Source organism: Pezoporus wallicus, unplaced genomic scaffold, assembly GCF_028554395.1.
Source record: "Pezoporus wallicus isolate ANWC-B61680 ecotype Strahan unplaced genomic scaffold, APGP_CSIRO_Pwel_v1 contig_8517, whole genome shotgun sequence".
Classification (NCBI taxonomy): domain Eukaryota; kingdom Metazoa; phylum Chordata; class Aves; order Psittaciformes; family Psittacidae; genus Pezoporus; species Pezoporus wallicus.
Window position 1 is genome coordinate 253 of NW_026635263.1, and position 25048 is coordinate 25300.

Here is a 25048-nt window from a genome sequence, read left to right on the forward strand (position 1 = left end):
CAGGGGGGGCAGGACCTGTGCTGAGGTGGGAGAGGTGGGGGGCACCCCCATGGCCACCCGAACCCCTTTAACCCCTTCCCCCCCCCCCCAGGGGCTTTGCAGGGTGTCCCCCTCTCCGCTGCACCCCCTGTGTTTGCCGGGGGGGGTCCCCACAACCCCGCTCCCCCCCGCCTGGGACCCTCCATTGTGTGGCTGGGGCCTCGGGGATAACACCCCCCCCCAATTCAGCACCCCAGGGTGGGGGTCGGGTGGCAGCGGGGTGCAGGCAGACCCCACGGGGGTCCGGGTGGGTTGGGGGGTGCAGGGGGGAGCTGGGGCTGGGTCAGTCCCACCAAGCGCTCGGCTTGGGTCTCATTGGGAAAGGTGGACCCAGCCCGTGCTGGGGGGCTGGTGAGCACGGGGGGGGCCGGGAGGGGTGGCTTCGGTGCCCGGCTCCACGCTGCCCACTCCTAGATGGACACTTCATATTCCCTTGTCTCCTGCAAAGAAAACAGACTGCGAGGGGTTGGACACTCGGCACATGCATGTCCCACCCCATGTGTTGTCCCTGGATGGATGTCCCATGTTGTGAAGGGTCCCTGGATGGATATACCATTCTGTGCATGGTCTCATCCCATGAATGGTCTCTGGATAGATGTCCATCCTGGGAAATGATCCCTGAGTGTATGTCCCATCCCATCAACAAATATATTCCATCCCATGTGTGGTCCCTGCATGGATGTCCCATCCTGTGGAGAGTCCCTAGATGGATATTCCATCCCGTGCACAGACCCTGGGTAGATATTCCACCCTATGTGTGGTCTCTGGATGGATGTCCGTCACATGAAGGGTCCCTGGATGGATGTCCCATCCTGTGAATGGGACCTGGATGGATATTCCACGCCATGTGTGGTCCCTGTATGGATATCCTACCTAAAGCACTATCCCTGCAATGTGTCACCCCATTCCATTCCTGTCCTACTCCACACACAGCCCCTGGCACACCTGGCTGATACAACACAGGGTCCCTGGGGTGCCCAGCTCTGGCTGGGGGGACCTGGAGGGCCAGTACTTACTCCTGTCTCATAGGTGGGGTTGTCAAAAGCCGACTCCACTGTGATATGGTCATAGGGGTGGGAGCCAGCGAGGGGCAGCTGCAGGGATGGCTTCCCCTGGAGCCTGTGGGGAGCAGACAGATGGAGCAGGAGGAACATGGTGACCCCATGGGGTGCCGGGGGCCACACGGCCACTCACTTGGAGAAGTAGAGGTAAATGCCCCCGATGAGCAGGGCCACCACCAGGACGGGCAGGAAGACGGCGATGGCGACATTGGTGCCCTCCAGCGCTGGTCCCGATGGCACAGCCTTGGCCACGGCTGCATGGGATAGTCGGCTCAGCGAGGGGGCACCCCGCATCGGCTACACCCTGGGTGCTTGTCTGCACCCCATCACCCCCTTACGCTTACCATCCAGGTTGCGGTTGCTGTAAAACTCATCGTAGGAGGCTGGGGGAGGGAGGAAAGAAAGAAGCCGGGATCATCAGCAAGAAGTGGGGTGCTGAAGGATGCTGTGGGGTGATGCGGGGTGCTCTCACCCGCCTTGCAGATGGGAGGGGAGCTGCTCCAGCGCGACGGGTGCCCGGGCAGGCAGCGCAGGCTGCTCTCCCCCAGCAGCGCCCGGCCGTCGGCGCAGGAGAAGCGCAGGGTGGCTCCCGCCGGGTACAGGCGCCGCTCGGGGCTCTGCCGCCCGCCCGCCGGCACGCCGGGGTTGTGGCACGGCTCGTAGGTCTCCGCTGTGGGGCAGGGACACGGCGCCGTCAGTGCCCATCAGTGCAGGGGACATGGCCTGGGAGAGGGGACCCGACTCACGGATGCACTTGGGGAGGCGGTCGCTCCACTTGGGTCCCCCCGCGGCACGCTCGTGGCACGTCAGGGTCCCGCTGCCCGCCAGGATGTAGCCCTTGTCGCAGATGTACTGCACGGTGCCTCCCACCGGGAATCTGGGGCTGGAGACCACCCTGCGGCTGTGCTCGGCGTCCCCGGGGTCCCGGCAGGAGGTCACTGCAGGCAATGGGACCGGTGATGATGGCGGCTGCTGGGGATGTTCCGCAGGGCACGGGGGTGCCAATGGGCACCACTCACCCCGCTCGCAGGTGGGCAGGTCGCCGCTCCACGTCAGGTCCCAGTGGCACATCAGGAGGTCGGTGCCGGTCAGCTGGAAGCCGGGGTAGCAATGGTAGGTGACCACGGTGCCATGGAGCAGCTCCGGCTGCGAGGATGTCTTCCAGCCATTGGCGATGTCTGGCAGCTCGGGGCAGGTATCATTACGGGGCACCTCTGTGAGGGTGACAGGGTGAATGGGGTAGTGTGGGACACCAGGGACAATGCTGGCACTATCCCACCGTGGGCCTCACCAGAGAAGTGGATGACAAAGCCCTGCCGATAGGCAAAGGCACCAGCACCAGGGTCAGACTGGAACTGGACGGTGACATCAGCGGTGGAGGCGTAGAGCTTGAAGCGGCCGCGGGCGCCCGTGTACTGGCCCAGGATGCGCGCCGTGAGGTCATCCCCGTCGTAGAAGGTCAGCACATCCCCTGAGCCCAGCCGCAGCCTGGGGGAGCAGGGCGGTGAGGGCAGGGGGGAGCATGGATCCCAAACCCCTCCATCCCCGTGGCCATCCCCGCACTCACACGCGGACGTCCAGCATGATGCGCTTGTCCTCCTCCACGTGCAGCCCCCAGATGCAGTCCTGGCCCTTGCCGTACGCCTCTGGCCAGTTGGGTGACAGAACCACGCCGGATGCATCCGTCAGTTCCCCGCTGCACACCGCTGTGGGTGCATGATGGGCTCAGCATCGCTGTGGGGCACCCACCACGGCACCCACCACCCACCATTCCCATTAGCTACGGCTCCCACTGCATCCCACAGCTCCAGCACACACCACAACGCATCCTTCCTGCTCTATGCCCAGCTCCATCACAATGCCACCTCCCAATTCCAGCACCCCCCAAACCCCATCTCCAGCTCCCTTTTCCCTGCGCACTGGTGCCCACCACGGCATGCTGGCTCCGTCTCATTCCACTGTGGATCATTGGGATCGACACACTCGATGATGGTGGAGCCCTGCTCCAGCGTGTAACCGGGGTCACAGCTGAACTCCACTGTGGTGCCCACCGGGTACCGGGGGTCGCTGGCCGTGAAGTTCCCATACTTGACAAAGGGCTCGTAGCAATGCCCCCGCTCAAAAGCTGCGGGCACAGGCGCGAAGGTCTGCAGGGGCCAGGCGGGCATGGGGGTGCCTGGGTGCCCCCCTCCACCCCGGCCCCGTACCCTCATAGCGCAGCGCCATGCCCGCAGCGGCCCCGCTGCTGTCGGTGGTGAGCTCCACAAAGAAGTGGCGCCCGGTGCTGAGCAGCCCCTCGATGGGCAGGTACTCCACCTCGTAGGAGTCATACACCGGTGGTGCCTCCACGTTGTTGCCGTTGCGGATGATGAGCCTGGCAAAGCATGGCAGGGGCAGGGTGCTGTGGTGGCCATGGCCAACAGCACCCGTCCTTGGGCATGGGTGGTAGCATGGCCACAGCCATGGCCAGCAGCACCCGTCCTTGAACATGACGAATGACACCAACCCTTGGCCATTGCCAGTGGTGTCCTCTTTGAACGTGGCCAACAGTGCCTACACTTGAGCACGGCCAGTGACACCCATCCTTCAACATGATCGACAGCATCTTCCCTTGGATATGCCACATGACACCCATCCTTGAATATGACCAAAGGTACCCATCTACAGGCATGGCCAACAGCGCCCATCTTTGGGTATGTCCAAAAGCTCCATCCTTGGCCACGGCCCAGTGTGGGGCTGCTCCATGGTGCCCTGGTCCCCCCACTCCCCCCCTTCCCTGTTGCCAAACCTGTCATCATCCTCTGCCAGCGAGACCTTCTCGAAGTGGAGGTGCAGGCGGTGTCCGGCGGGCGCCTCCAGCAGCCAGTGGCACGTCAGGTTGTTGCTGTAGTTCCCGGGGAAGCCGGGCGAGACGATGCGTCCCACCGTGGCGTTCCGGACCACGCCGCCACACGCCGCTGCAGGAGAGGGCCCGTCAGCACCCGGCTGTGCCGCGCCGGCTGTGCCGCATCCCCCGGTGCCAGTGCTCACCGAGGCAGAGGGGCTCGCGGGCGCTCCAGAAGGGCCGGGTGGCGTTGAGGCAGGTGATGCGGTGGGTGCCCTGCAGCTGGTAGCCGGTGGCGCAGCGGAAGCGGGCGTCCCCGCCGGGGTGCAGGCTGCTCACCGACACCTCCCCGAACGCCGGCCGTGCCGGGAAGGGGCAGCTCAGCACGTAGGCTGGGGGCAGGTGTGGTGTTATGGGTGGGGATGGAGCCCCCTAAAGACCCCAGCCCACCCAGCACCCTGGTATGGGTGCTGCAGGGCTGGGTCACACGGTGCCTACGTCTGTCTGTAATCATACAATCAACCAGCTTGGAAAAGACCTTTAAGATCAAGACCTTCCTTGCCAAGGCCACCACTCACCCATGAGTGAACACTTGCAGGGGTGGTGACCCCAGCACTGCCCTGGGCAGCCTGTTCCAATGCCTGAGCGCCCTCTCCATGAATAAATTGTTCCTAATATCCAGTCTAAACCTCCCCTGGTGCAGCTTGAACCTGTTCCCTCTTGTCCTGTCACTTGGGAGAAGAGATTGACCCCCCACCTCACTCCATCCTCCTTCCAGGTAATTGTAGAGAGCGATAAGGGCCCCCCCCGAGCCTTCTCTTCCCCAGACTTAGCCCCCCCAGGTCCCTCACCACACTTGTGCTCCAGGCCCTTCAACAACTTCATTGCCCTTTCTCTGCGCTCTTCACCCACTTAACCCACCACTGGCACAGGTAAACTGTGCCGCCCATCACCATGCTCTAAATTACCATTGCACCAGCGAGGGAGCCCCTGGGAGGTACCAGGGTGGTGGATGCTGCGCCCATACCTTGGTATCGGAAGTGGTAGGAGCTGGGGCTGTGGGGCCGGGGGCTTTGGAAGCGCAGGGTGAGGATGTTGGCAGGGCTGCGGATGACCTGGCCCCGCAGCAGGAAGGACTCATTGGCCAGGAGGGTGGGCTCCAGCCCCCCCATGCTCTCCACTGTCAGCGTCTCCCCCTCTGCCAGGCTGATGTTGTGTACCTATGGGGACAGCCGGGAATCACCACCCCGGTACCTGGCTTGGGGCTGGTCCTGGGGCAGCTTGTCCATGGTCGATAGCGCGTTGGAGCGTGTCCGTGCAGGGCAGCGCCTTTCAAACACGGTTACCAGCACCATAAGTCATCCTGCTCTGCAAGGAGTGAGCCCCCCACGGCGCAGCCAGGCCCACACCGACAGCCCTGCCAGCAGCTCCAGCCCTCTGGAGTGATTTGCTATTAATGGTGTTAATTAAGCACTGGTGTGTGGTGATGGAGGAGCCAGGGCTGACTGTGGAGCTGCTGCCTCTGGGTCACCACCGGCTTTCAGTGGGGACACACATCCATGTGCCACCGATGGGAGCAGCACGTGGCCTCAGCTTCTGGTTCCAGCAGATGGGAACTGGGTTTGCCTGGCTCTGCACCACATCATCGCTCACACCTTCATTAAGTCATCCTGCATCCCTGCTCCTGTGCTGGGTACCAGCCATGGCAGCTGGTGAGCACGGAGCATCCTAGGGCATCCCACCAGCTTGTGCACCCACATCCCTGCCCCAGGGCCCAGCTCTGCTGACTTGGGGACGTGGGATAGGGACAAGACTGTGTGTTTGCTGCACTCCACACAGTGATGGCACAGAGCAGGGAACATGCCACGCTTGCCCATGGGCACTTGGCACCCCATCCCACCCCAGTTCCCATCTCACCTTGAGCTCCACGCCATAGCCAGGGTAGACAGAGATGGTGTAGGTGCAGTCCAGGCTGCCATCATAGGGGACACTGGCCAGCTCCGGGGACACCAGCCAGCCCTCAGGACCCGCCAGCGTCCTATTGCAGGGGGCTGTGGTGACAGAGGAGACCCCTGCTCAGCCCCACTTCACCCCAGCTCCCCCCAGCTCCCTCCCCAGCACTCACCAGGCCCCTGCAGCGTGGTGACAGTGGTGGTGGTGATGGTGGAGGTGGTGGTGGTCCCCTCCTCATCCCCATGGACCACAGCATCCCCAGTGCGGGGTCCTGGAGATGTACCGGGTGTGATGGGTGCCTGGCTGGGGGGCGATGTGGGGCTCGATTCCAGCACCCTGGCAGGGGACCACGAGGGATCAGCAGCCGGTACAGCCCCCCACGCATCCCCCCATGGCCCTGGGTGCCCCGCTGGTGTGGTCAATGGGTCAGTGGGGAAGGCAGCCCTGGGCAGGGCAGGGGTGCGTGGCGGGGGCTCAGGGGCGGGGGGACCAGGGTCTGGCTGCAGGGCACCAGCGGGCAGGACGGGACCAGGACCCCCAGGCAGGAAGGGTGCCTGGCCCAGGTAGTCCTTCTTGAGGAAGGCTTCGTGCAGCAGGTCCTCCAGCAGCGGGTGGTGGTTGAGGAGCTTCAGCGTGGGCGCTGTGCTCACGAAGCGAGCCTCTGCCTCCCGCTCCTCCGGTGTGGGCAGCGCCGTCGGCTCCCTCTCGGCCTCAGCGCTGTCCCCGGCTTTCCTCGCCAGCCCATTGAAACCTGTGGGGAGGAGAGAGTGTGGGGTGCTGGGGTCCCGTGGATTGATGCTGCATCATAGACTGATGCTGCATCAGAGACCGAGGCTTCAGGCTGGACCAATGGTGCACTGTGGACAGATGCTGCATCATGAACTGACATGGCCCTGGGGACCAGCGATGCACCAGGGACTGAAGCTTCCTCACAAACCGATGCTGTGCCCAATGTGGCACTTGGAAGCAAGCCTTGGGCATGGACCGATGCTGCACCAGGGAGCAATGCTGGTGCAACATCAGTCCTGTGCTGCACTGGGGACCAACACTTCACCATGGACCAACACTTCATCCTCCATCCTGAGGGGCAACACCTCCTGCTCACCAGTACTGCACCAAAGCCAGGATGACAAACAAGCACACTGACCACATGCAGTGGGACCCTGCCCTGGGGCAGCCCTGGCAATTAAGCCATGGCTAATTAATGCATAACTGCAGCTTGCCCCACATTAAGGGGTGCCCACCCCTCCCATTGTAGACATAGAGGTGATTGCCATGTCTGCCATAACCAGCTGCCCCGGGAATGCCATGGCTCCTCCGAGCATTAATCCCTGAGCAAATCCCAGACACTTACAGCCTTTAGACCAAAACCAAAAGCATTTAATCAGCCTTAATGAGCCACCAGCATCTCTCCCTGGTGGGTCTGGTCCCCACAGCTCCCGAGCCCCACCATACCACGGCAGGAAGGGATGCCACGGTGGCAGGGATGCTGTGGCAGCACCCAGCATCCCTCTATGGCCAGCTGGGAGGCCACAGGAGCACATGGGCATGTCCTGCCACCGTGCACAGGCGCTGATGACATGGTACTGCCAATTACCAGGTAATTATACTGATCTATAGCAGGGCAGGGCCCCACGAAAATTAATTACTCTGTGACTGCTGCTTTTAAGGGACTATTAAGAGACATTAGCTTGGGTGAGCAGCGTGGGGAGGAAGCTGGTGGGTGCCAGGAGGCATCTCCACCACCCAGTGCATCCCCTTGGCTCCCTTACCATAACCCAGGGGTGGTGGCAATGCCCCAGGCACAGCAGCACGGTGGGAGGTGAGTATCTGACCACACCAGCTCCAAAAGGGTCACTTGGCCCCCAGCAAGGCCCCAATTATTTTTTAATGGGATCCATTTATTTGAACATAAAACTTGATGAGTTTGTACTGAAGGCCACCAAAACCTCTCTTAGGCTTTAATAGCAGATTAGTGCTCAGGGACCAGCCCCTCAGAGCAAAGGCTGGAGGAGGGATGCTCACCCTGGGCTCCTGCACCCCTTGCCCATGACATCTCAGCTGCCCAGGGTGCTGGCAGCACAGTGGTCCCCACTGGGGCTGCTGGATGAGGTGGGACCCCACAGCAAGATCCCTACAGCGGGTGCTACCTGGGTGCTGTGGCACCCTGGGCTGGGCAGTACCTAGACAGGGGGTGCTGCCCTGGGCTCTGTGTGGTGCTCTGTGTACCACTGGATGCTCCCAGCATCGTGGGATGCCTCTGGGTAGCAGGAGATATTCCTGACACCAGGGGATACTCTGCGTACCACTGGATGCTTCCAGCACTACAGGATGCTTCCGGCACCAGAGGATGCTCAGAGCTGGAGACGCCCTTGGATGCAGGATGCTTGGAGCACTGCGAGAAGGCAGCAAGTGCCCAGATGTTGCCACCCATGTCCCTCAGGCACCACCAGATTAAGACCCTCCGCCCCTACAGATATCTCTAAGCAGCTTATCTCCAGCACCACATCTGTGTCCCTCCCACAGCCCCAAGGAGACCAGGGGCTGGTGGCATTAAACCCTGCCACCTACCACCCACCTCCCAAGCCCTGGCATCCCTCCAGGGCTCAGGGTGCTCACAAACACTTGCAAAGGACCCATCAAATCCCCAATAGCCGGGTGCCCATGGGGGCTGAAGCTGGGCTGGGGTCCTAATCCCTCACATTGGCTTTACCAGGCAGGAGTCTGTTAGTGGGAGCTGGGGAGATGCTGGAGACTAATGGGGCTGTGGCGGCGGCTGCCTCCCCCCCATTGGGAATCAATGCTGCTGGCTGTCACAGATACATAAATAAGGCAGCACGTGGCCTCCTGGGGAGCAGCGATCGATGCTGCCCGACGAGAAAGTAATAACACAGCGGAGGCCACTGGTCAGGGCCCTCAGCTGTCCCAGGAGCATCGCGGTGCTGCCCCGTGCCTCAGTTTCCCCATCTGTAGGGGGGTGATGGCTGGCAGGAGGTGCAGGCAGCCGGGTCCATGGGGGCAGGGGTTGGGGCTTGCAGGAATCCAGGGTTCTTTTCCAATTTAAAATCCAATCTGGTTTTGCCCCTGCGCCCGGGGCTGGCAGCGGTGATGAATGAGCTGTCAGGCAGCCGGCGCCACGCTCCCCCCCTCCGCAGCCCCAGCGCTGGGTATGGGATGTGTTCGCTTGATGCCAGATCCCCATCTCCATGCCCTGCTCTGGTAGCCATGGGGAATGGGGACCCTCGCTACCAGCAGGCAGGGAATGAGGGCGGATGGGAAGGTGTAGGCAGTGTGATAGCACAGGCAGTGTCAGGATGCAGGCAGGAGCAGTGGGTGGTGTAAAAGCGCAGGCAGGGATGGTGGGTGTAAGCAGTGGGGAGGTGAGTGCAGGGAGGTGCACACACACGGCGTGATGGTGCAGCAGGGATGTGCAGGCAGCTCCCCGTGCCAACACCGCTGCCACGCAGCCAAAGCACTGCCATACAGCAAGCTGAGCACCCCATTGGCACCCACATCCTGCTACCCCATGGCCTCCTCCATGCCCAGACGCCCAAGCCAAGGATGCTGGAGCAGCCGGAACCAAAGGGCTGCCCCGGTGCCTGGGGACGCTGCTGGTGAGCGCGGCCGCCAGCCCTGGCAGCTACCAGAAGAGCTCAGTTTAATATTCATGGCGGCGCTGGCGGGGAAGCGTTTGACCTTGTATGTTCTGCGATTCTCCTTGAATTGAACAGTCATTTACCCGCTGACACATGTCACATGTCACCAGAACCAGCTCCCTGGAGCCCCGCGGCTGTGGCACACCGAGCATCACCGGCACCGAGCGGGCAGGAGGGCAGAGCCCACCGGGCACCGGGGTGCCCATCCCCGGGGGTCTCCCTCCCTCCCCACCCCTGCTGAGGGTGCCCCCGTCCCCTCCTCATTGCCACAGCCTGCGTAATCCCGCTTTCCCTGCGGAGCTAATGCGTTTGTACAGCGATTTCCCTGAGCGGCGGCAGTGATGAATTGTGCGTCTGCTGCTATTTCGGACCTGAGAGCTGGAGCCGTGCGGTGCCACGTCCCTCCTCCCCAAATCAGTGCCCAAATCAGCCCCATCCCAGCCCTGCATTGGTATCCTTGGGACGGAACCCCCATTGGCGGACAGCACTTGCTCTGTGCCGCTCCAGGGTGCCCATGGCATGGGTACCAGCTCCCCACAGGGCTCTGTGCCAGCCTGGGCTCCACAAGGACACCACACAGCTCATCCCCTGGTGGCAGAGGGGACACCCACCCTATAGGGCACCCCTGAGTGCATGGGTCCAGGCAGGAGGCAGGCAGGGAGAGCAGAGCCCCGCTGCCCTGCCAGCTCCCCTTCCCTGTGCCTGCTGCTGGCAACAGTAATTGAAATGTGCTTGTCTGGCTCCGTGTTGGGCTGCTCAGCCATCACCCTCCCTGCAGACACCGATCCCTCCCAGCAGGTGGGAAGCATGGAGCATTGCACCAGAGCTGGCATCCCATCTGCCTCCAGCACTCGCCTTTGTCCCCCTGGGAATTCAGCATGAGCATTCCCTTGCCAGCAAACCCTGCTCCATCGCTGCTCTTCATGTAGGATCCCAGACTGGTTTGGGTTGGAAGGGACCTTTTAAGCTCATCCAGCTCCAACCCCTGCCACGGGCAGGGACACCTTCCACTAGAGCAGCTTGCTCCAAGCCCCTGTGTCCAACCTGGCCTTGAACACTGCCAGGGATGAGGATGAACCAAAGCCACCATCCCCTCCCATTGCCACCTCCCAGGGCAGCTGGGGACCCCCAGAGCCCACCCTACCTGGGCATCACCCCCATGCACTACCCAGCATCAGCTGATCCTGTCTTTCAAGCACCTCTCTATTTTCACAGGGTCACAGCAGCGCTCTTGCAGCTGATTAATATTTGATCCCCTCAGCGCAGCTCGTTACTGCGTTTAAATTATATATATAATAATCCCCAATGGCATGGCAAGTGTGCAGGCCGGTGCCTGGTGCTCCTCACACAGGCTGGGCATTGAGCACATTCCCAATGGGATGCTCTGACACCTCAGAGGATGACACAAGGGGCACCAGGTCTCATTGCAGGGCAGGCTGGTGGGGAGCCAGGGAGATGGAGACATCCTCTGACAGGTCCAGGCAGCCCCTTTGCCACCCAAGGATGTCCATGGTGGGAGCGGTGCTGGTATCCTGGCTGGCTCCATCTCTTCAACAGCCAAAGGAAGGGATGCTGGCTCTCTGGAGCTGCTGCCTGTGACTAGAGGGAATCCATTACCTCCCTGGTTATAGGCAGCTTTCAAAGGCAATCTTTCAATTGTGTGCATTTAAAGAATTGATCGGAGGCAAAATTATCCTCTCCCGCCAGAGTCACCGCAGACACAACTCCATCCACCTCCCCTGGGGCCTCCCTGTGCTCACAGGGGGCCTGGATCCTGGGATCATCCCTGGCCTTCACCCCAGCACAACCCTAGTGAGCCCCGCTCCCATCTGTGGGTCCTTCCATTGCTCTGCACCAGCCCTGGGGTGCCCTTGCTGTGCCGTTGCCCCTTTGCACCCCATTTTCCTCCCACATTCCCACTGTCTGGCTCTGCCGAGTGCCTGCACAGAGCCTGGGGCCGGCAGCCCTGCTCCGTGTGCCAAATTCATCCCCACCTGCGGCAGGTCCTGCGGCAGCCAGGCTCCCATGGGGATGATGGAGGCGGCTGGTGCAGCCCTGCATCCCCATGGGGCACCCTGCCCTCCCATCCTCTGGCTTAAGAGCATTATCCACATAATCCCAGCCTGGCGCACGCAGTGTGGCAGTGATGAACTCCTCCGGGGCACGCAGGGGATGAGCACATACGCTGTTAATTACTGTAGCAGATCCCGCTCCCTTCCCTCTCCCCTCTCCTCTCACCAAAACTCCGACCAGCACCGACATCCCCAGGGATGTCTTGTCCCCAAATCCATTGCTCCTATGATCATGGTGGATGTGGCTGACACTGGCAGGCATGGCACAGCTCATGAGGGCACAGTCAGGCCCTGTGCCAGCCATCACAACCCGCAGGCTGCAAGAACCCCAAATTACAAGGAGGTCCCTTCAGCACAGCATAGATGATCCCCCGAACAAGCCAGGCCTGCCATGGCTTTAGAGAGCTGGGAAAACGGGGTGCGGTGGGGCAGGGTGGATGGAACCATGCCTGGCACCATACCCTGGCTGCATCAGTGCTGTGGGGCCTACACCCCACTTACTCCTGTGGGCACTGGCAGCTGGTGCTGCCCCATGGCTGGGCTAAGCCTGCAGGCCACTGGGTCCTAGCCCCGCATTGCCATCATCCAGGGGACATCAGCGATCCCCTCAGCCTGGGTGAGGGTTCTGTGAACCCTGTACCCATATCACCTAGACCCACGGCACATCCCCAGCATGCTCCAGCCCATCAATGCCAAATCAAGGCCAGGACAACAAGGTGGTGCTGCATGGAAATCAGGGTGCTGGGCTGGTAGCCCTGCCTGATGGGGGACAGGGAGAGGGTGGGTGAGTGTCAAGGGCAATGCCCAGCACATTGGGGGGGCACAGGGTGAATAAGACCCTACAGCTCCCAGCCCTGGGAAGAGCTTGGCACATCCCAGGGCATCCCTACCTCTAACACTCTGGGAAACGCACGTACAGAGTTTAATTAACTTTATTGATATTCAGAAATTAGGGGACTGACTAGAGGTAATTGCTCATTAGAAATCATTAAACTGACACTGTAAGCACCAGCCTCCCTTGGGGGAAGCCAGAGCCCTGCTCCCAGGACAGAATGAGGCACACAGGCACCCCTCACCCCCCCCCCCCAGTGGGGTGGGAGATGTGGGTGCCATGGCCTTGCTGCACTTGCTGCCATGCAGAAGTTCCCCCATCCACCCTCTCCACCCAAGCAAGAGGCTGTGGCATCACTCCCGGCGGCACAGTGAGACGGGAATAGCAGCGGGCACAGGGCCACGACGCCCTTCCCTGGCTGGGCTCTGCTGCCAGATGGGGAGTTTATGTAAGTCCCTGCACGGCTGCTGCCTGCAGCTTGGCCGAGCCCCGCAGGCAGCCTGCGTCCCCCTGCCCGCACCCTGCCAGGACCAGCAGGGATGGATCCCCACCCGCTCCTCACCCCAAGCCCTGATACGTCCCCAGTCTTGGGGTTTGGGGCAGCAGAGCCACAAGGCATCACGGCTGCCCGTGCCCCATGGGTGGCAGAGCTAAGGAGCTGAGCTGGGTGTTGGCTGCTCTCCTTGGGAAGGACCAACCCCCACATCCCTTCATCTCCCCTGCGCTCTCCCCGTAGCCAAAGGGGTCACCCCAAGCGAGCCAGAGAGGAAGGGGGGGACAGAGACGAATGCCCCCAGGCGCCACAGCACGGAGGGGCCGACTCGCAGCCGGTGAGGGGTGTCGAAGGGCTTGATGCTGAGGGCGCGGGTCCCCCCCTCGGTAATACCGGCAGAGGGGCCGTCTCCAGAGCCCGCCGGGGGCGGCGTTGCACCAGCCCGGCTGCAAACAGCTCTGCGCGCCCCCGGCGGCTCCCGCTTCCCGCACCACCGGAGAAAGGGGGGGGGGGGGGGGGGGGGGGGATAACGGAGAGGTGATGGCGGGGGCCCCCCCGGTGAGGAGGGATCGAGCGCAAGTTGGCAAAGTTTAGCGGCGACAAGGCTGGAGCCACCGGTACCGGGGGGTGTTGGTGTGTATGGGTGGGGGGGGGGTGACCGGGACGGGAGGGTGCGGGGATGGGGGGGGGGGTCACCGTGTTGAGGAGGGAAGCGGGGAAGGGGGTGCGGTGATGGCGGTCCCGGCGCTTACCGTGTGCGGTGGCCCCGAGCAGCGCGGCGAGCAGCGGCAGGAGCCGTGCGGGCGGCGGCGCGGAGCCCATGGCCGGCGGCGGTCAGCACCGCGGACAGCTCCGCGCTGCGGGCACGGCCGAGCCGCAACGCAACGCTCCGGGTGCGGCGCCCGCCAATCCCGCGGCCGTGGCGGGAGTTGCGGGGGGGGACACACACACACACACGGACCCCGCCGTAATGCTCCGAGTGCGGCGCACGCCGATCCTGCAGGCTGGAATGGGGAGGGAACGGGGAGGGAACGGAGAGGGGGGGGCTCCTCCCGGCCACCCCCTCCTTCCGCGCCGTAACTCTCCGAGCGCGGCGCCCGCAAATACTGGGAGATGGAGGCTGGGGGAGGGGGATCTCCTGTACACCCCCCTTCCCGAATGTAAACCACCCTCCGGGCTGGGGGCCTGTGGGAAAGCTCAGCGGTACCCACCCTGTCATATCCCACCCACCCCATGCTGGATACCCACTCCTTTCAGCTGCCCTTCTCCATCTCCTCCTCCTAAATAGCCCCAGTTAGGGCTGAGCTCATTATCCCTAATCAGGGCAACCTGGGCCCAGGGCAGCCCTCCCAGCTTGATGGAGGGGGGGGTGTATTCTGTGTTCCAAGGGGCTCACCCCCCTTCCCCAGCCCGCTGGCTCCCCGGGGAGGGCCGGGGGCCGCCAGCCCTGCAGCAGGCAGATGGCGTTGGCACCGCTGCCGGACGGCTCTTGCGTGTGTTAAAAATAAACACAAACCCGGCTCTTTGTTGAAGAACCCCCTCCCCATCTCCGCCGAAGCCCAGATGGCTTCTCCTCCCCGCGCCGACGCCGTGCGCCGCACAGAGCCCGCAGCCCGGCCGGCCCCAGCCCACGCAGCCAACCATCGCCCGGTGGGTTTGCAGTTCCAAACCCAGGCCCTGCTTTGCCAGCACGCACCAGGCAAACCTCGGCTCGGGATGTGGGCAAACCCATGCCTGCGCTGGGACCGATGCTGTGGTCCTCATCCCAGGGGGATGTGGGGTAGGCAGGGGGCAACTGATGCTTCCCGCAAAGCGCTTTCAAGCTCTAAACCCAAAACTTTGATCTGCTGGTAGCTGCATCAATGTTTAATGCACCAAAGGCCTGGTAGGGCTTGGAAGATGAACATTTTGAGGCCAAATTGATGGGTTTTGATATTATGATATTCAAATAATTTTTAAGCCGCCCAACGCTTCCCCCGGCACCTACCTGGACTGCTAATGAGGGGCTGCCTCCTGTTTGGGTTTGACACAAAGCAAACAAACCCTTTGCAGGTGCCTTCAAAGCATCTGGATGGGGAAATAAATGGGGGCGAGCACAGCACAATGATGCTGTGCTCCCCAGGGAGCATCCTGGCTCCCTAATTCTTCCTTTAGTGCCAGTTGGCACTTTGATGGAGAATGTATGAGGCTGGCACAGCCCAGCATGAAGCGCTTGCACGGGTGGTGGTGGGTTTTTGGGATACTCCACCTGCCAGCCCAGTGTGCAGTGGGTGCAATGGATGCAATGGATGCAATGGGTGCAATGGGTGCACTGGGTGCAATGGGTGCTGTGGGTGTAATATGTGCAATGGGTGCAGCAGGTACAGAGCTCTGAGCTGCTGAGCCCTGCCTGGCCTTGGCCAAAGCTCCTCATTCCCAGTTTGTCCTAGTCCCCATGGATCTGATCCAGGCTCAGCTCCTGCAGCCTGAGCCAGGCTCTTCCCTCATCAATCCCACCCTGTGCCAGTGCCAGCCCCGAGTTTTCCCATCCATCCTCCCAGCCTGCACTGGGAATATTTCATTTTTACTGTGCTCTCCTGACCCGCACCGGCTGCTTTGGGAAATGGATTTCTTGCTGTCTCGAGCGTTGCCTCTGGTTAATTTAAACCCAAGACAAGAGGCAGGAGTGATGGAGACCATCTTCTCTCTCTTATGCAGCACAGGGCTGAAGTAGCACCCCAAAAATTCACCCCAATGCAAGATGAGCCCATGCTGCTGCTTTTTGGGGGTTTGGAGTATAGACATCCCCAAGATGAGAGCAGCCCTGGTCGGGATCATCCATGCAATGAAAGTGATGGTTTAAGGGGTCCCACAGAGCCCTGGAGATGGTCACTGTCTCCTCCAACACCAACAATCATCCCTGCACCCCACAACAGCCTCCCCAGCTTTACAGCATCTGAGCAAGGCTCTTCCAACCCGACCTATTAACACACCGTTAACAGGAGAGTAGTTCATTTTGCCATGTAATGTTTCACGGATAATTAATTATTCTTCATCTTCCCAGCAAAAAAAAGAAGGAAGAGCAGGTAAGAGGTGCTGTTCAAAGCACAAAAAAGCCAGCTGAAACCTGGGGGAATTGGTGAATTACTCGTAACATCAAAGGCGAGGGAGGATGTGCTGATTTAGTGGGGCACCGCGTGATGCAGAGCCCTGGGCATCGCAGCGATGCTGAGGCCGGCACGTCCTCATTGCATTAGTGGTCCTGAGGAATAGCACTGAGGAGGGGTCTGTGAGGGACCCCATCCTTTGCTTGTGCTCCCCATCTTTGCCCCATCACCTCTCCATCCCTGTCTGCTGCCGGATCTGCCTTCGCATGATGCTGGGGTATCCCCATGACCCAATTGAGCACCACGTTGAGGGGGGGGGGAAGGAATTCCCCCCCCAGGCTAGTCCCCAGTGCTTCATCCATCATCGGATGCGAGCAGCAATGTAAGTAATGATATTTAACATTTCATAATAACGACAATTAACCAGTAAGTAATGCTTTTTACACCACGAAAGCCAGAGTAAATTAATTCCCCTAATTAGCCGTCAGGCAGCACATGGGCACTGGCATCCCCTGCCTGTGTTACCCCCCCAAAAAGCATCACCGAGTGTCCTCAAACCCCAAATCACATCCCATAATTTGCACCAGCACCAGTGGGACATGGGGCTTCACATCCCGGCCTCTCTGAGCCCTAAATCACCCCTATCTCCTGCTAAAAACATAGCAGCAACAAGAAAAGATGGCACCAAAATGGTTTATGGCTGCAATAAATTGTGCTGGAGGGAAAAAAACCAACCTGTTTGTCTTGAAGCAAGCAGGGGGTTCGCATTGCACACAAATGGGAGCGCTGCTGAGCCCCATGTCCAGGGACCAGCAGGGAGGGAAAAGGGGATTTACTGGAAACACTTTTCCATCACATTTATCTCACCCTATTGCTCTGATCCTGCTGGGGGGGTGAGGGTGATGGAGGGGTGTAGTACCCTGTGGTACCCTGGGATGCGGGGTTCAGGCCGGTCCTGGTGGGAAGGATGCGGCTCCCACTGTCCCTGTTGGGGCTGGAGGGTGGCCAAAGCTCCACCACCAATGGCTGGACTCTGCCCCATCCCTCCCCTTGGCTCTGCTCCCGGCTGCAGACAGAGATGGGAACAAGGACAAAGACGGACATGGCTGCCCCCAGCCAGCCCCACCAGGCCACCTACGACACCATCGTCATTGGGGCCGGCATCCAGGGCTCCTTCACCGCCTATCACCTGGCCCAGCGCCACAGGGACACCCTCCTGCTGGAGCAGGTACCGTGTTCCCAGCCCTGACATGTCCCCAGCTCCACTGGGTCCCCAGTGACAACGAACTGGGGCGGGTGCCTGCAGGCCTGGATGCCCTTTGCACGGCATGGAGTGGAGCTGCCACATGTCCCCAGTGCCAGCAGCCCTGTGCCCCCCAGTGCCAGGACCCCCGTTTCCCAGCACCATAGGGCTGGGACAGAGTCAGGGCAGGCTGTGTCCCCAGGTGTCAGGGGGTGGCACTAACCCCCCTGTCCCCCTGCTCTGCAGTTCATCCTGCCCCACTCTCGAGGCAGCTCGCATGGGCAGAGCCGCATCACCCGCAGCGCCTACCCCCGGGTGCCCTATGCCCGCATGATGCCCGACAGCTTCCGCCTCTGGAAGCAGCTGGAGGACGAGGCCGGCACCAGCCTGTACAGGTGATGGCAATGGGGATGCAGCCCCACCAGCACTGTTCCCCCCACGTGGGGCTGGGGGCTGCGGAAGCCGTGTGTCAGGGCTGGATGAGGCCGCGCTGGCAGCAGCTGCCAGCCCTGGGTAATTTATGGGGCTCATAAGGAAGCATCATTAAGGAAATGAGCATCCAAATGATCCTCTGCTGCTGGGGTCAGCGCTGATGGCAATAGCTGGATTGCGGGGGGGGGGGGGAGCGTTGTGAGTGGGGTGCTGGCATCTGGATCCTCCCCATGCATCACCGCACACACCCATATCCCCGTTATCACCTGTATAGCCCGCATCACCCAGCATGCCTAATATCAGGCATCGCACGTTCCAAGCATCACCATTGCCAGTGCCTCGGTTTCCCCCAGGGGCAAAGCAAGGGGGGTCAGTGCATGGAGGGGGAACTGATGTGGCTGGTGGGACACAGGCGGACAGGGCTGGTGGTGCTGGGGCCGGCGGGTGACCCGGAGCTGGAGGGCTGCCGCCAGAGCCTGGGGGACAACCACGTCCTTGATGCCGTGGAGCTGGCCCAGCACTTCCCTGGCCTCCGGCTGCACGCTGGAGAGGTGGCCCTGTGGGACAGCACTGGTGGGGTGCTGTTCGCTGACCGGGCGCTGCGGGCAGTGCAGGTGGGTGCTGTCAAGAGGATGGAACAGGGTAGGATAGAATGGGATGGTATAGGATAGGATGAGATGGATGGGAAGGGATGGGATGGGATGGGATAGGATAGGATAGGATAGGATAGGATAGGATAGGATAGGATAGGATAGGATAGGATAGGATAGGATAGGATAGGATGAGATGGATGGGAAGGGAAGGGATGGGATGGGATGGGATGGGATAGGATGGGGTGGTATGGGAAGGGAAGGGATGGGATGGGATGGGATGGGATGGGATGGGATAGGATGGGGTGGTATGGAATGGGAAGGGATGGGATGGGATAGGATGGGGTGGTATGGAATGGGATGGATGGGAAGGGAAAGGAAGGGAAGGGAAGAGAAGAGATGGGAAGGGATGGGATGGGATGGGATGAAATGGGATGGGATAGGATGGGATGGGGTGGGATGGGATGGGTGGGGATGGGAAGGGATGTGATGGGATGAGATAGGATGCTATAGGACGGGATGGGATGGGGGTCCTCTGGCTCAGTCCCTGCAGTCACCTCCTGTCCCCATCCCCTCCCAGGATGCCTTCCGCCGGCACGGGGGCACCCTGCAGGATGGGGAGCAGGTGCTGCACATTGAGCCTGGGGCCGTGCTCACCATCACCACCACCGCCGGCGTGTACCGAGCGCCCCGGCTCATCATCACCGCCGGAGCCTGGACCCGTGCCCTCCTGGCACCGCTGGGTCTTCACCTCCCGCTGCAGGTGAGGGTTGGTGGCACCATGGGGTGGCACGGCCACGGCCAGGGCTAACGCTGTGACCCCAGCCCCTGCGCATCGACGTCTGCTACTGGAAGGAGAAAGAGCCTGGGAGAGCAAGCAGAGCCGGGCCCTGCTTCATGGCCATGGGGCTGAGCCAAGCCCCACACGGCATCTATGGGCTGCCTGCCCTCGAGTACCCCGGTCTGGTCAAGGTGAGCAGGGTATGGTGGTGTTAGGGGGGTCCCCCCAGCAGCCCCCCTGACCTGCTGCCCCCCAGGTTTGCTACCACCACGGCAGCCCCACGGACCCCGATGAGCGGGACCGGGTGCCCCCCGGTACCCCCCGTCCCGATGTCACCCTCCTGAGCAGCTTCATCAGCAGCTACCTGCCCGGCCTGGAGCCCTCGCCAGCCGTGGTGGAGACCTGCCTCTACACGGTGAGTGCCCCCGGGGGCATCCAACCCCAAGCTGCACCTTGCCGTGCCTTCCCCACAATAATGGGTCCAGAAGAGGACCCCTGGCCCTGCATTCTCACACCATGGCTCCCCCAGAACACCCCGGATGGAGACTTCATCCTGGACCGGCATCCCAAGTACAGCAACATCATCATTGGGGCTGGCTTCTCGGGTAGGTGAGGGCACCCAACAGCCCCCAGTGCCCCAATCTGGCCTGTGCCCCCCAACCTCCACTGTTTTCCTACAGGCCATGGGTTCAAGCTGGCACCAGTGGTGGGGAAGCTGCTGTGTGAGCTGAGCCTGGGTGAGGAGCCATCCCATAGCACTGCTCCCTTTGCCATCACCCGCTTCCCTGGAGTGTTTCGGGCTGCACTGTAGGTGAGAGGCCCTGGCTGTGCCCACACAGCATCACACTGACCTGCAGCTGTGTTCCTGCATCCCAGCATCCTTACATCCCGGCATGCTAGCATCCCCGCGCATCCCCACATATCCCCATATCCCTGCATCCCGGTGTCCCAGAATGCTGCACCTCAGCACCCTTCCACCCCACACCCCAGCTACCCTGCATCCACACATCCCCATACTCCACCATCCCATCACCCAGCATCCTGGCACCCCTCCACCCCACATCCCAGCACCCCTGCATCTCTCTATCACAGCATCCTGGTCCCTGCCTCCTCAGATCCCAGCATTCCTACCTCCCCCCATCTCAGTAGCCCTCCATCTTGCACCCCTGCATCCCCATAGCACAACATCCTGCCACCCTACATCCCCAGAACCCAGCACCCCTGTCTCCTCCATCCCCACATCCCAGCATCCTGGTACCCTGCCTCCCCGCATCCCAGCATCCCCCATGCCGCGCGGTGCCAAGCTGTCTCTACCAAGCACCAGCTCCCAGGAAACAAATTAAGGAGCTTTGTCAGCCTCATGAAGATGGAGCTGGAACAGTGCAGAGATGCTCTCGCTTAGGAGTCAAGTTAAATGTTTTAATGTTAAATGTGCCATTTTATTATCATTAGATCGCTCCCACTTAATGAAAGCGCATTAGCGCAGCGTGGCTTTACAGCAGCGAGCGCAGAGCTTCCCCCACTTGTTTCCAAGAGATGCTTGGGAGAAGGGACCAAACAACCTGGTTTGTGGGGTCCTGGGGGGGAGCTCTTGGGGATGGGGGGAGGCAGGGGCAGCACCCAGAATCAGCTGGTGGGTGCTTTAGCCATACGCAGCAGAGGCGGCCAGCGATGCGCATCACCATCTCCTCCATGTTAAATAATTAACTGAGCGGAGGGCTCCCATCCCTGCTGCTCATCTGCATATTTATGAAGATTGATAAACGATGCAGTGCCAGCACCCGCGAGGGCTGTCTCCTCTCCTCATCACCCATGGGTGCAGCAGGCGCAGGGCTTGGTCCCTCCATGCAGCATCCTCATCGAGGCTGGATCCAACCCACCATCACCATCACCCCCTAAAACAGGGTGACCCCCCCCCCAGCCCCATGGAGCAGCCACTGCCACCAGCCAGAAATGACTTTTATTTCCATACTGAAAGTAAAGGGGATGGGGGGGGACGGGACGGGACGCACAGCTGGGCTAGTGCAAAACAACCAGGCAGGGTTGGGGGGTGACAACAACCCGCATGGGTACGTGGGACCCCATCCCCATGTCCCCTTCCTGGCTGCTCCCCAGGGCCCGGCCAGTGAGAGACGTCTTTGGCTCAACTAAAAGGGGTTTAAGAGGACACTGGGGTGCCTGGGGAAGGGGGGGGGGGGGGAGTTTAAGTTATAAAATAAGGAGCCAGCAGGCACTGAGGAATAACAAACCAGGACGCCGGAATGACCGGCTCCACCGCCGAGGGCAGCCGGGAGGTGGGAAGGTGGTTGGGGGGCTGCAGCCAGCGAGCCGGCCGGGCTGCTCCCCACATAGCAGGGCTGGGGGGTGGCTGTGTGTGTGTCCCCCCCATGTCCTGTGCATCAGGAGTCACCGGCTGCCCAGGGCAGCCCTATAGAGCTGGATGTCTCTGGGGCGATGGTGGGCTCTAGGCAGGGGTCTCGGCAGCCCGGCTCTCGGCCTCGCTGGGGGAGCTGTGGGATGAGCGGCGGGTGCTTTCCTCGGCGTCCTGCTCCTCATCCCATCTGTCGTAGGTGAAATGGTGCCGGGAACTTGGGGGGCTGTGGGAGAAAGTGGGGTTAATGGGGGTTCAATGCTCCCTGCACACTGCAGTGCGGGGCTCAATCCCCTTGGGTGAGCAGGCAAGGTGGCAGCCGGATGGATGGAGCCTCCATCACCACCTTTATTATTGTTTCGGAGAGATTTGGGGTATCTTCCGCTGCAGCTGACTCATTCCCAGGCTGAGCTGAGCCCCGTGGGTCAAACTGGGCCTGCCCAATGGCTACCAGCCCCATAGGCACCTAGCACACGGCCATGGATGCAAACACCAGTGCTCATGGACATCACCGCTTGAGGGTCCTGCATGCACCAGAGCCCACGGCTGGGTCCTGGGGGGTGTTCCTCCCCACCACCATCACCCCATGATGCCTTCCTTGGCCCTGGGTCAGGCAGCCCGACTATGACCATGTTTCCACAAGGCTTTTCTTTCCCTTTCCTCCAGCTCTTTTCCTATTCAAGCCATTGGAAAGGATAAACCCTGCTCTGAAATCACGGCCGGAGACCCCAGCGCAACCATTTGCACCCCAAATCCCCATCACAAGCCCCTGCACAGCACAGGGCAGCAGGATGTGGCTGCCACGAGAAACAACTCCAAGTCCCAACCATCCACCCCGGCACCCCCACTGCGGGTGCTGCCTGCCCTCCATGCTCACACGCTGCACTGGATGCATGTTAGTACCCATCCCATTCCTCCCCAGTGCCTTCGGGACCCACCGCTGTCCCCAGGGCGCTGAATTCCCTGGGGCGAGCCCTTAAATTTCCTGAAGGAATAAATTCAGCTGCATCCTGGATGGTGGCTGGGGAACAGGAAGGGATTTGCACTTCCCAGTACCCCACGTGCCCCAGCTACTAATCCCAAACATGCTGCTGGTCCTGCTGCGGCCATGCCCCATGGCTGGAGATGCGTTGGGGATGCCCTGCAGCACCCCAAAAGCAGGGCTGCTCTGGACACATCCCAGGGAACCTGGCAAAGGTGAGATCCACACCCGGAGCCAGGTGAGGGTTAGGACGAGCTGTTAGTGGCACACGGGGAGGTTCATGCTGCACAGCACACACCGCTCCCACCTCCTGCCTCAGTCGCTCTCGGGCCGGTACAGATACTTCATCATCAGGCTGTCCACCTGCTTCTTCCTCTGCTTCTCCTCCTTCTTGCCCCGGCTGGGGTGTCCCTGCTCCTCACCCCCCGGTGCCTTTGGGCCCTTCTTGACACTGGAGGTGCTGCGGTAGGAGCTGGTGGAGCCGGAGGACGAATCGGAGGAGGAATCCGATTCGGACGATGACGACTCCTGCTTCTTCTTCTTCTTGGATTTCTTCTTGGACTTCTTGGAGCGCTTCTTGGAGCGGCTCTTCTTCTTCCGCTCCTCCTCTTCCTCAGAGGAGCAGGAGCTGCTCCGGTGCCGGTGATGCCGGGAGAAGTCGAGGGCGGACGCGGAGCGGCGCAGGCTGCCGGGATTGGGGTCGGCAGCACCCAAGGGGGCCGCGCTCCGCACGCTCCGAACGCTCCGCACGCTGCGGCCGTCATCGGAGTCAGCGTCAGGGCTGGAGCAGCCCCGGGCCCGCACCGGGCGGTAGCTCAGCACCTCCTGGATGGCAGCTTCCAGGTCGGGGTCCAGGTAGGAGCGGTGCCCCACGGGGCGGGCGTCCCTGGGACTCCCCTCTTCAGAGGCAGCGCTGCGGGGCCGGGGGGGCACAGAGAAGCTGCGCCCCAGCGGGGGCTGCCCACGGGAACCCTCGTCCGCCTCTTCCATGCGGCTGCGGGCCAGGGAGAGCCGCGACTCGGGGCGACCTTCAGGTCCCCCGCGCCGGCTCCTCAAGCTCCCAGGGCTGGAGAGGGCGAAGCTGAGCACTGAGGACCGCTCATCCCCTGCCTCCTCATCCTCCATCCCGCGCCAGGAGGCTGAGGACGCCCGGCTCACCGGGGCAGAGGCGACGGAGGCTTTGTCTCCATCGGCAGCGGAGAGGGACCAGCGCTTGCCCAGCCCTTGGCGAGCCCGGCCGCTGGCATCGGCGAAGGCGCGGGCGATCACAGCCGCCCGGTCCTCGGGCTCGGTGCTGCGGGCTGCCCTGCGAGCAGCACGCTCGGGGGAAGGCGGCCGCTCTCCCAAGGCACTGAACAGCGTCTGCTCATCCCCATGGCCACCTATAGAGTCCTTGAGGCCCGGCCGCTTCCTATAGCTGAGGCAGCTCAACACCGACACCGGGCGCTCCTCACCCTCTGGACCGTCCGGTGGGGCTGACCTGTGCCAGCACCACGCACGCACCGGGGAGACAAGAGAGAGATGGAGATAAGCGGGCGAAGCGGGGCGGTCGCGCTGCCTCGGCGACGTGCGTCAGTGGGAAATAGCACCGAGTTAAAATGCCAGGTAAATGGGGGAATTGTTCTAGCCCAGCACTTTGATTCCCCTTTTCAAGTGTTGCGTTCAATCTATTTCATTGTCGGCTACCTGGAGCCGCGGCGTTTGATTCCCGACTTCAGAAAAGGCGGAATTATCTCCCATAACAAAATGTTTTACATCTGCACCGCTGAATAAATTAAACCAATTAAGAAAACCCGGCTCAGATCTCTCCCCTCCTGCTCGGCAGAAGGGAGGGGGGAGCCCCCTGGGACTCCTAGAGCCCGGCTAGGAAATTGGGTTTGGATAAAAGCAGGCTGCACTCAGCAGGCGAGCGCTTTCCCTAGGGAATGGGAGTGGGGATGTGTGCCCCAGCCCCACGCTGGCCATGGGGGCACATGGGCATGGGCCCCCTTTCCGCTGGTGATCTCTGAGAGGTGTGGGGAGGTTTGGGGAGGATCCAGCCCTGGAGAAGGGGGATGATGCATAGGGATAGAGCCGATCATTGGGAATGATGGGGAGGCAGATGGGCTCGGGGCTGTGATGCCCATGTGCCTCCACAGTGGTGGTGCAGCAGGTGGAATGATGGGGAGGGGGACCATGGAGGTCCTTTTGGGTGGGGGGACATGTGTCCCCAGTGGAGACTAAGCTGGTCATCACTTAACCATTCCTTGACCAGCAACACAAGCACAGCACCCAGAGCGTGACATCCCATGGGTGCTCCCCCTATACCTTGTCCATCCCCTGGCACAGCTCACCCTGTCCTCTGCCAGCCAGCCCTGCACCCACCTGCTGCCCTTCAGGCTGCCGTCATCCGAGAGTGCTTTGGAGGAGCCTTTGTTCTTGGAGAGCCAGGACTTCACCCCATCCACGCGCTCCTCCAGCTCCGAGTCCACGTCTGAGTCACCGTCACTGCCGGAGGAGCGGGTTGGCGTGAGAGAAAGCAAGATGTGAGCATGGGGCAGTGAGATTTTGGGTGCTGGAGTGGCAAATTGCGCTGGTGGGCGCTGAACCCTCCAAGCACCCACTGCCTGGGTACCCTGGTGTGGGCAAAACCG

The 25048-nt window shown here is 61.5% G+C and overlaps 3 protein-coding genes across 25 annotated transcripts in view; 1 reads left to right on the top strand and 2 right to left on the bottom strand.

Annotated features, from left to right (window-relative positions):
* Window positions 1–214: 214 nt before the first annotated feature.
* Window positions 215–13827, bottom strand: SEZ6 (seizure related 6 homolog). Of its 2 annotated transcripts, none has more exons than XM_057414599.1 (17): window positions 13683–13827; window positions 6050–6628; window positions 5842–5975; window positions 4952–5144; window positions 4131–4316; window positions 3889–4057; window positions 3308–3474; window positions 3031–3225; window positions 2668–2806; window positions 2392–2588; window positions 2120–2314; window positions 1847–2038; window positions 1573–1770; window positions 1445–1483; window positions 1234–1354; window positions 1056–1158; window positions 215–479 (listed from the first exon to the last, which is right to left on the bottom strand). In XM_057414599.1, exons 1-17 carry the CDS (start codon window positions 13750–13752, stop codon window positions 450–452), a joined length of 2907 nt encoding a protein of 968 aa, XP_057270582.1. In that variant the 5' UTR covers window positions 13753–13827; the 3' UTR covers window positions 215–449. The 2 variants fall into 2 exon arrangements, with proteins under 2 accessions (XP_057270582.1, XP_057270575.1); XM_057414592.1 differs by having other exon boundaries at window positions 215–495.
* A 3234-nt stretch (window positions 13828–17061) lies between these two features.
* Window positions 17062–19948, top strand: PIPOX (pipecolic acid and sarcosine oxidase). The gene is made up of 8 exons (XM_057414861.1): window positions 17062–17244; window positions 17506–17654; window positions 18104–18305; window positions 18862–19044; window positions 19107–19253; window positions 19319–19477; window positions 19592–19667; window positions 19743–19948. The coding sequence occupies exons 1-8, from the start codon at window positions 17095–17097 to the stop codon at window positions 19871–19873; spliced, it is 1197 nt and encodes a 398-aa protein (XP_057270844.1). The 5' UTR covers window positions 17062–17094; the 3' UTR covers window positions 19874–19948.
* Window positions 19949–20459: 511 nt separating this feature from the next.
* Window positions 20460–25048, bottom strand: part of MYO18A (myosin XVIIIA) — a 35796-nt gene continuing 31207 nt past the window's right edge. For 19 of the 22 annotated variants that reach the window (XM_057414613.1, XM_057414746.1, XM_057414737.1 and 16 more), the window contains 3 exons: window positions 24780–24902; window positions 22723–23895; window positions 21522–21659 (listed from right to left, as the gene is read on the bottom strand). In XM_057414613.1, coding sequence (XP_057270596.1) covers window positions 22731–23895; window positions 24780–24902 — 1288 coding nt within the window. In that variant the 3' untranslated portion in view covers window positions 21522–21659; window positions 22723–22730. Of the gene's footprint in view, window positions 21660–22722; window positions 23896–24779; window positions 24903–25048 lie in introns of all 22 variants that reach the window. The other 3 variants (XM_057414771.1, XM_057414762.1, XM_057414753.1) reach the window with 1 other exon arrangement.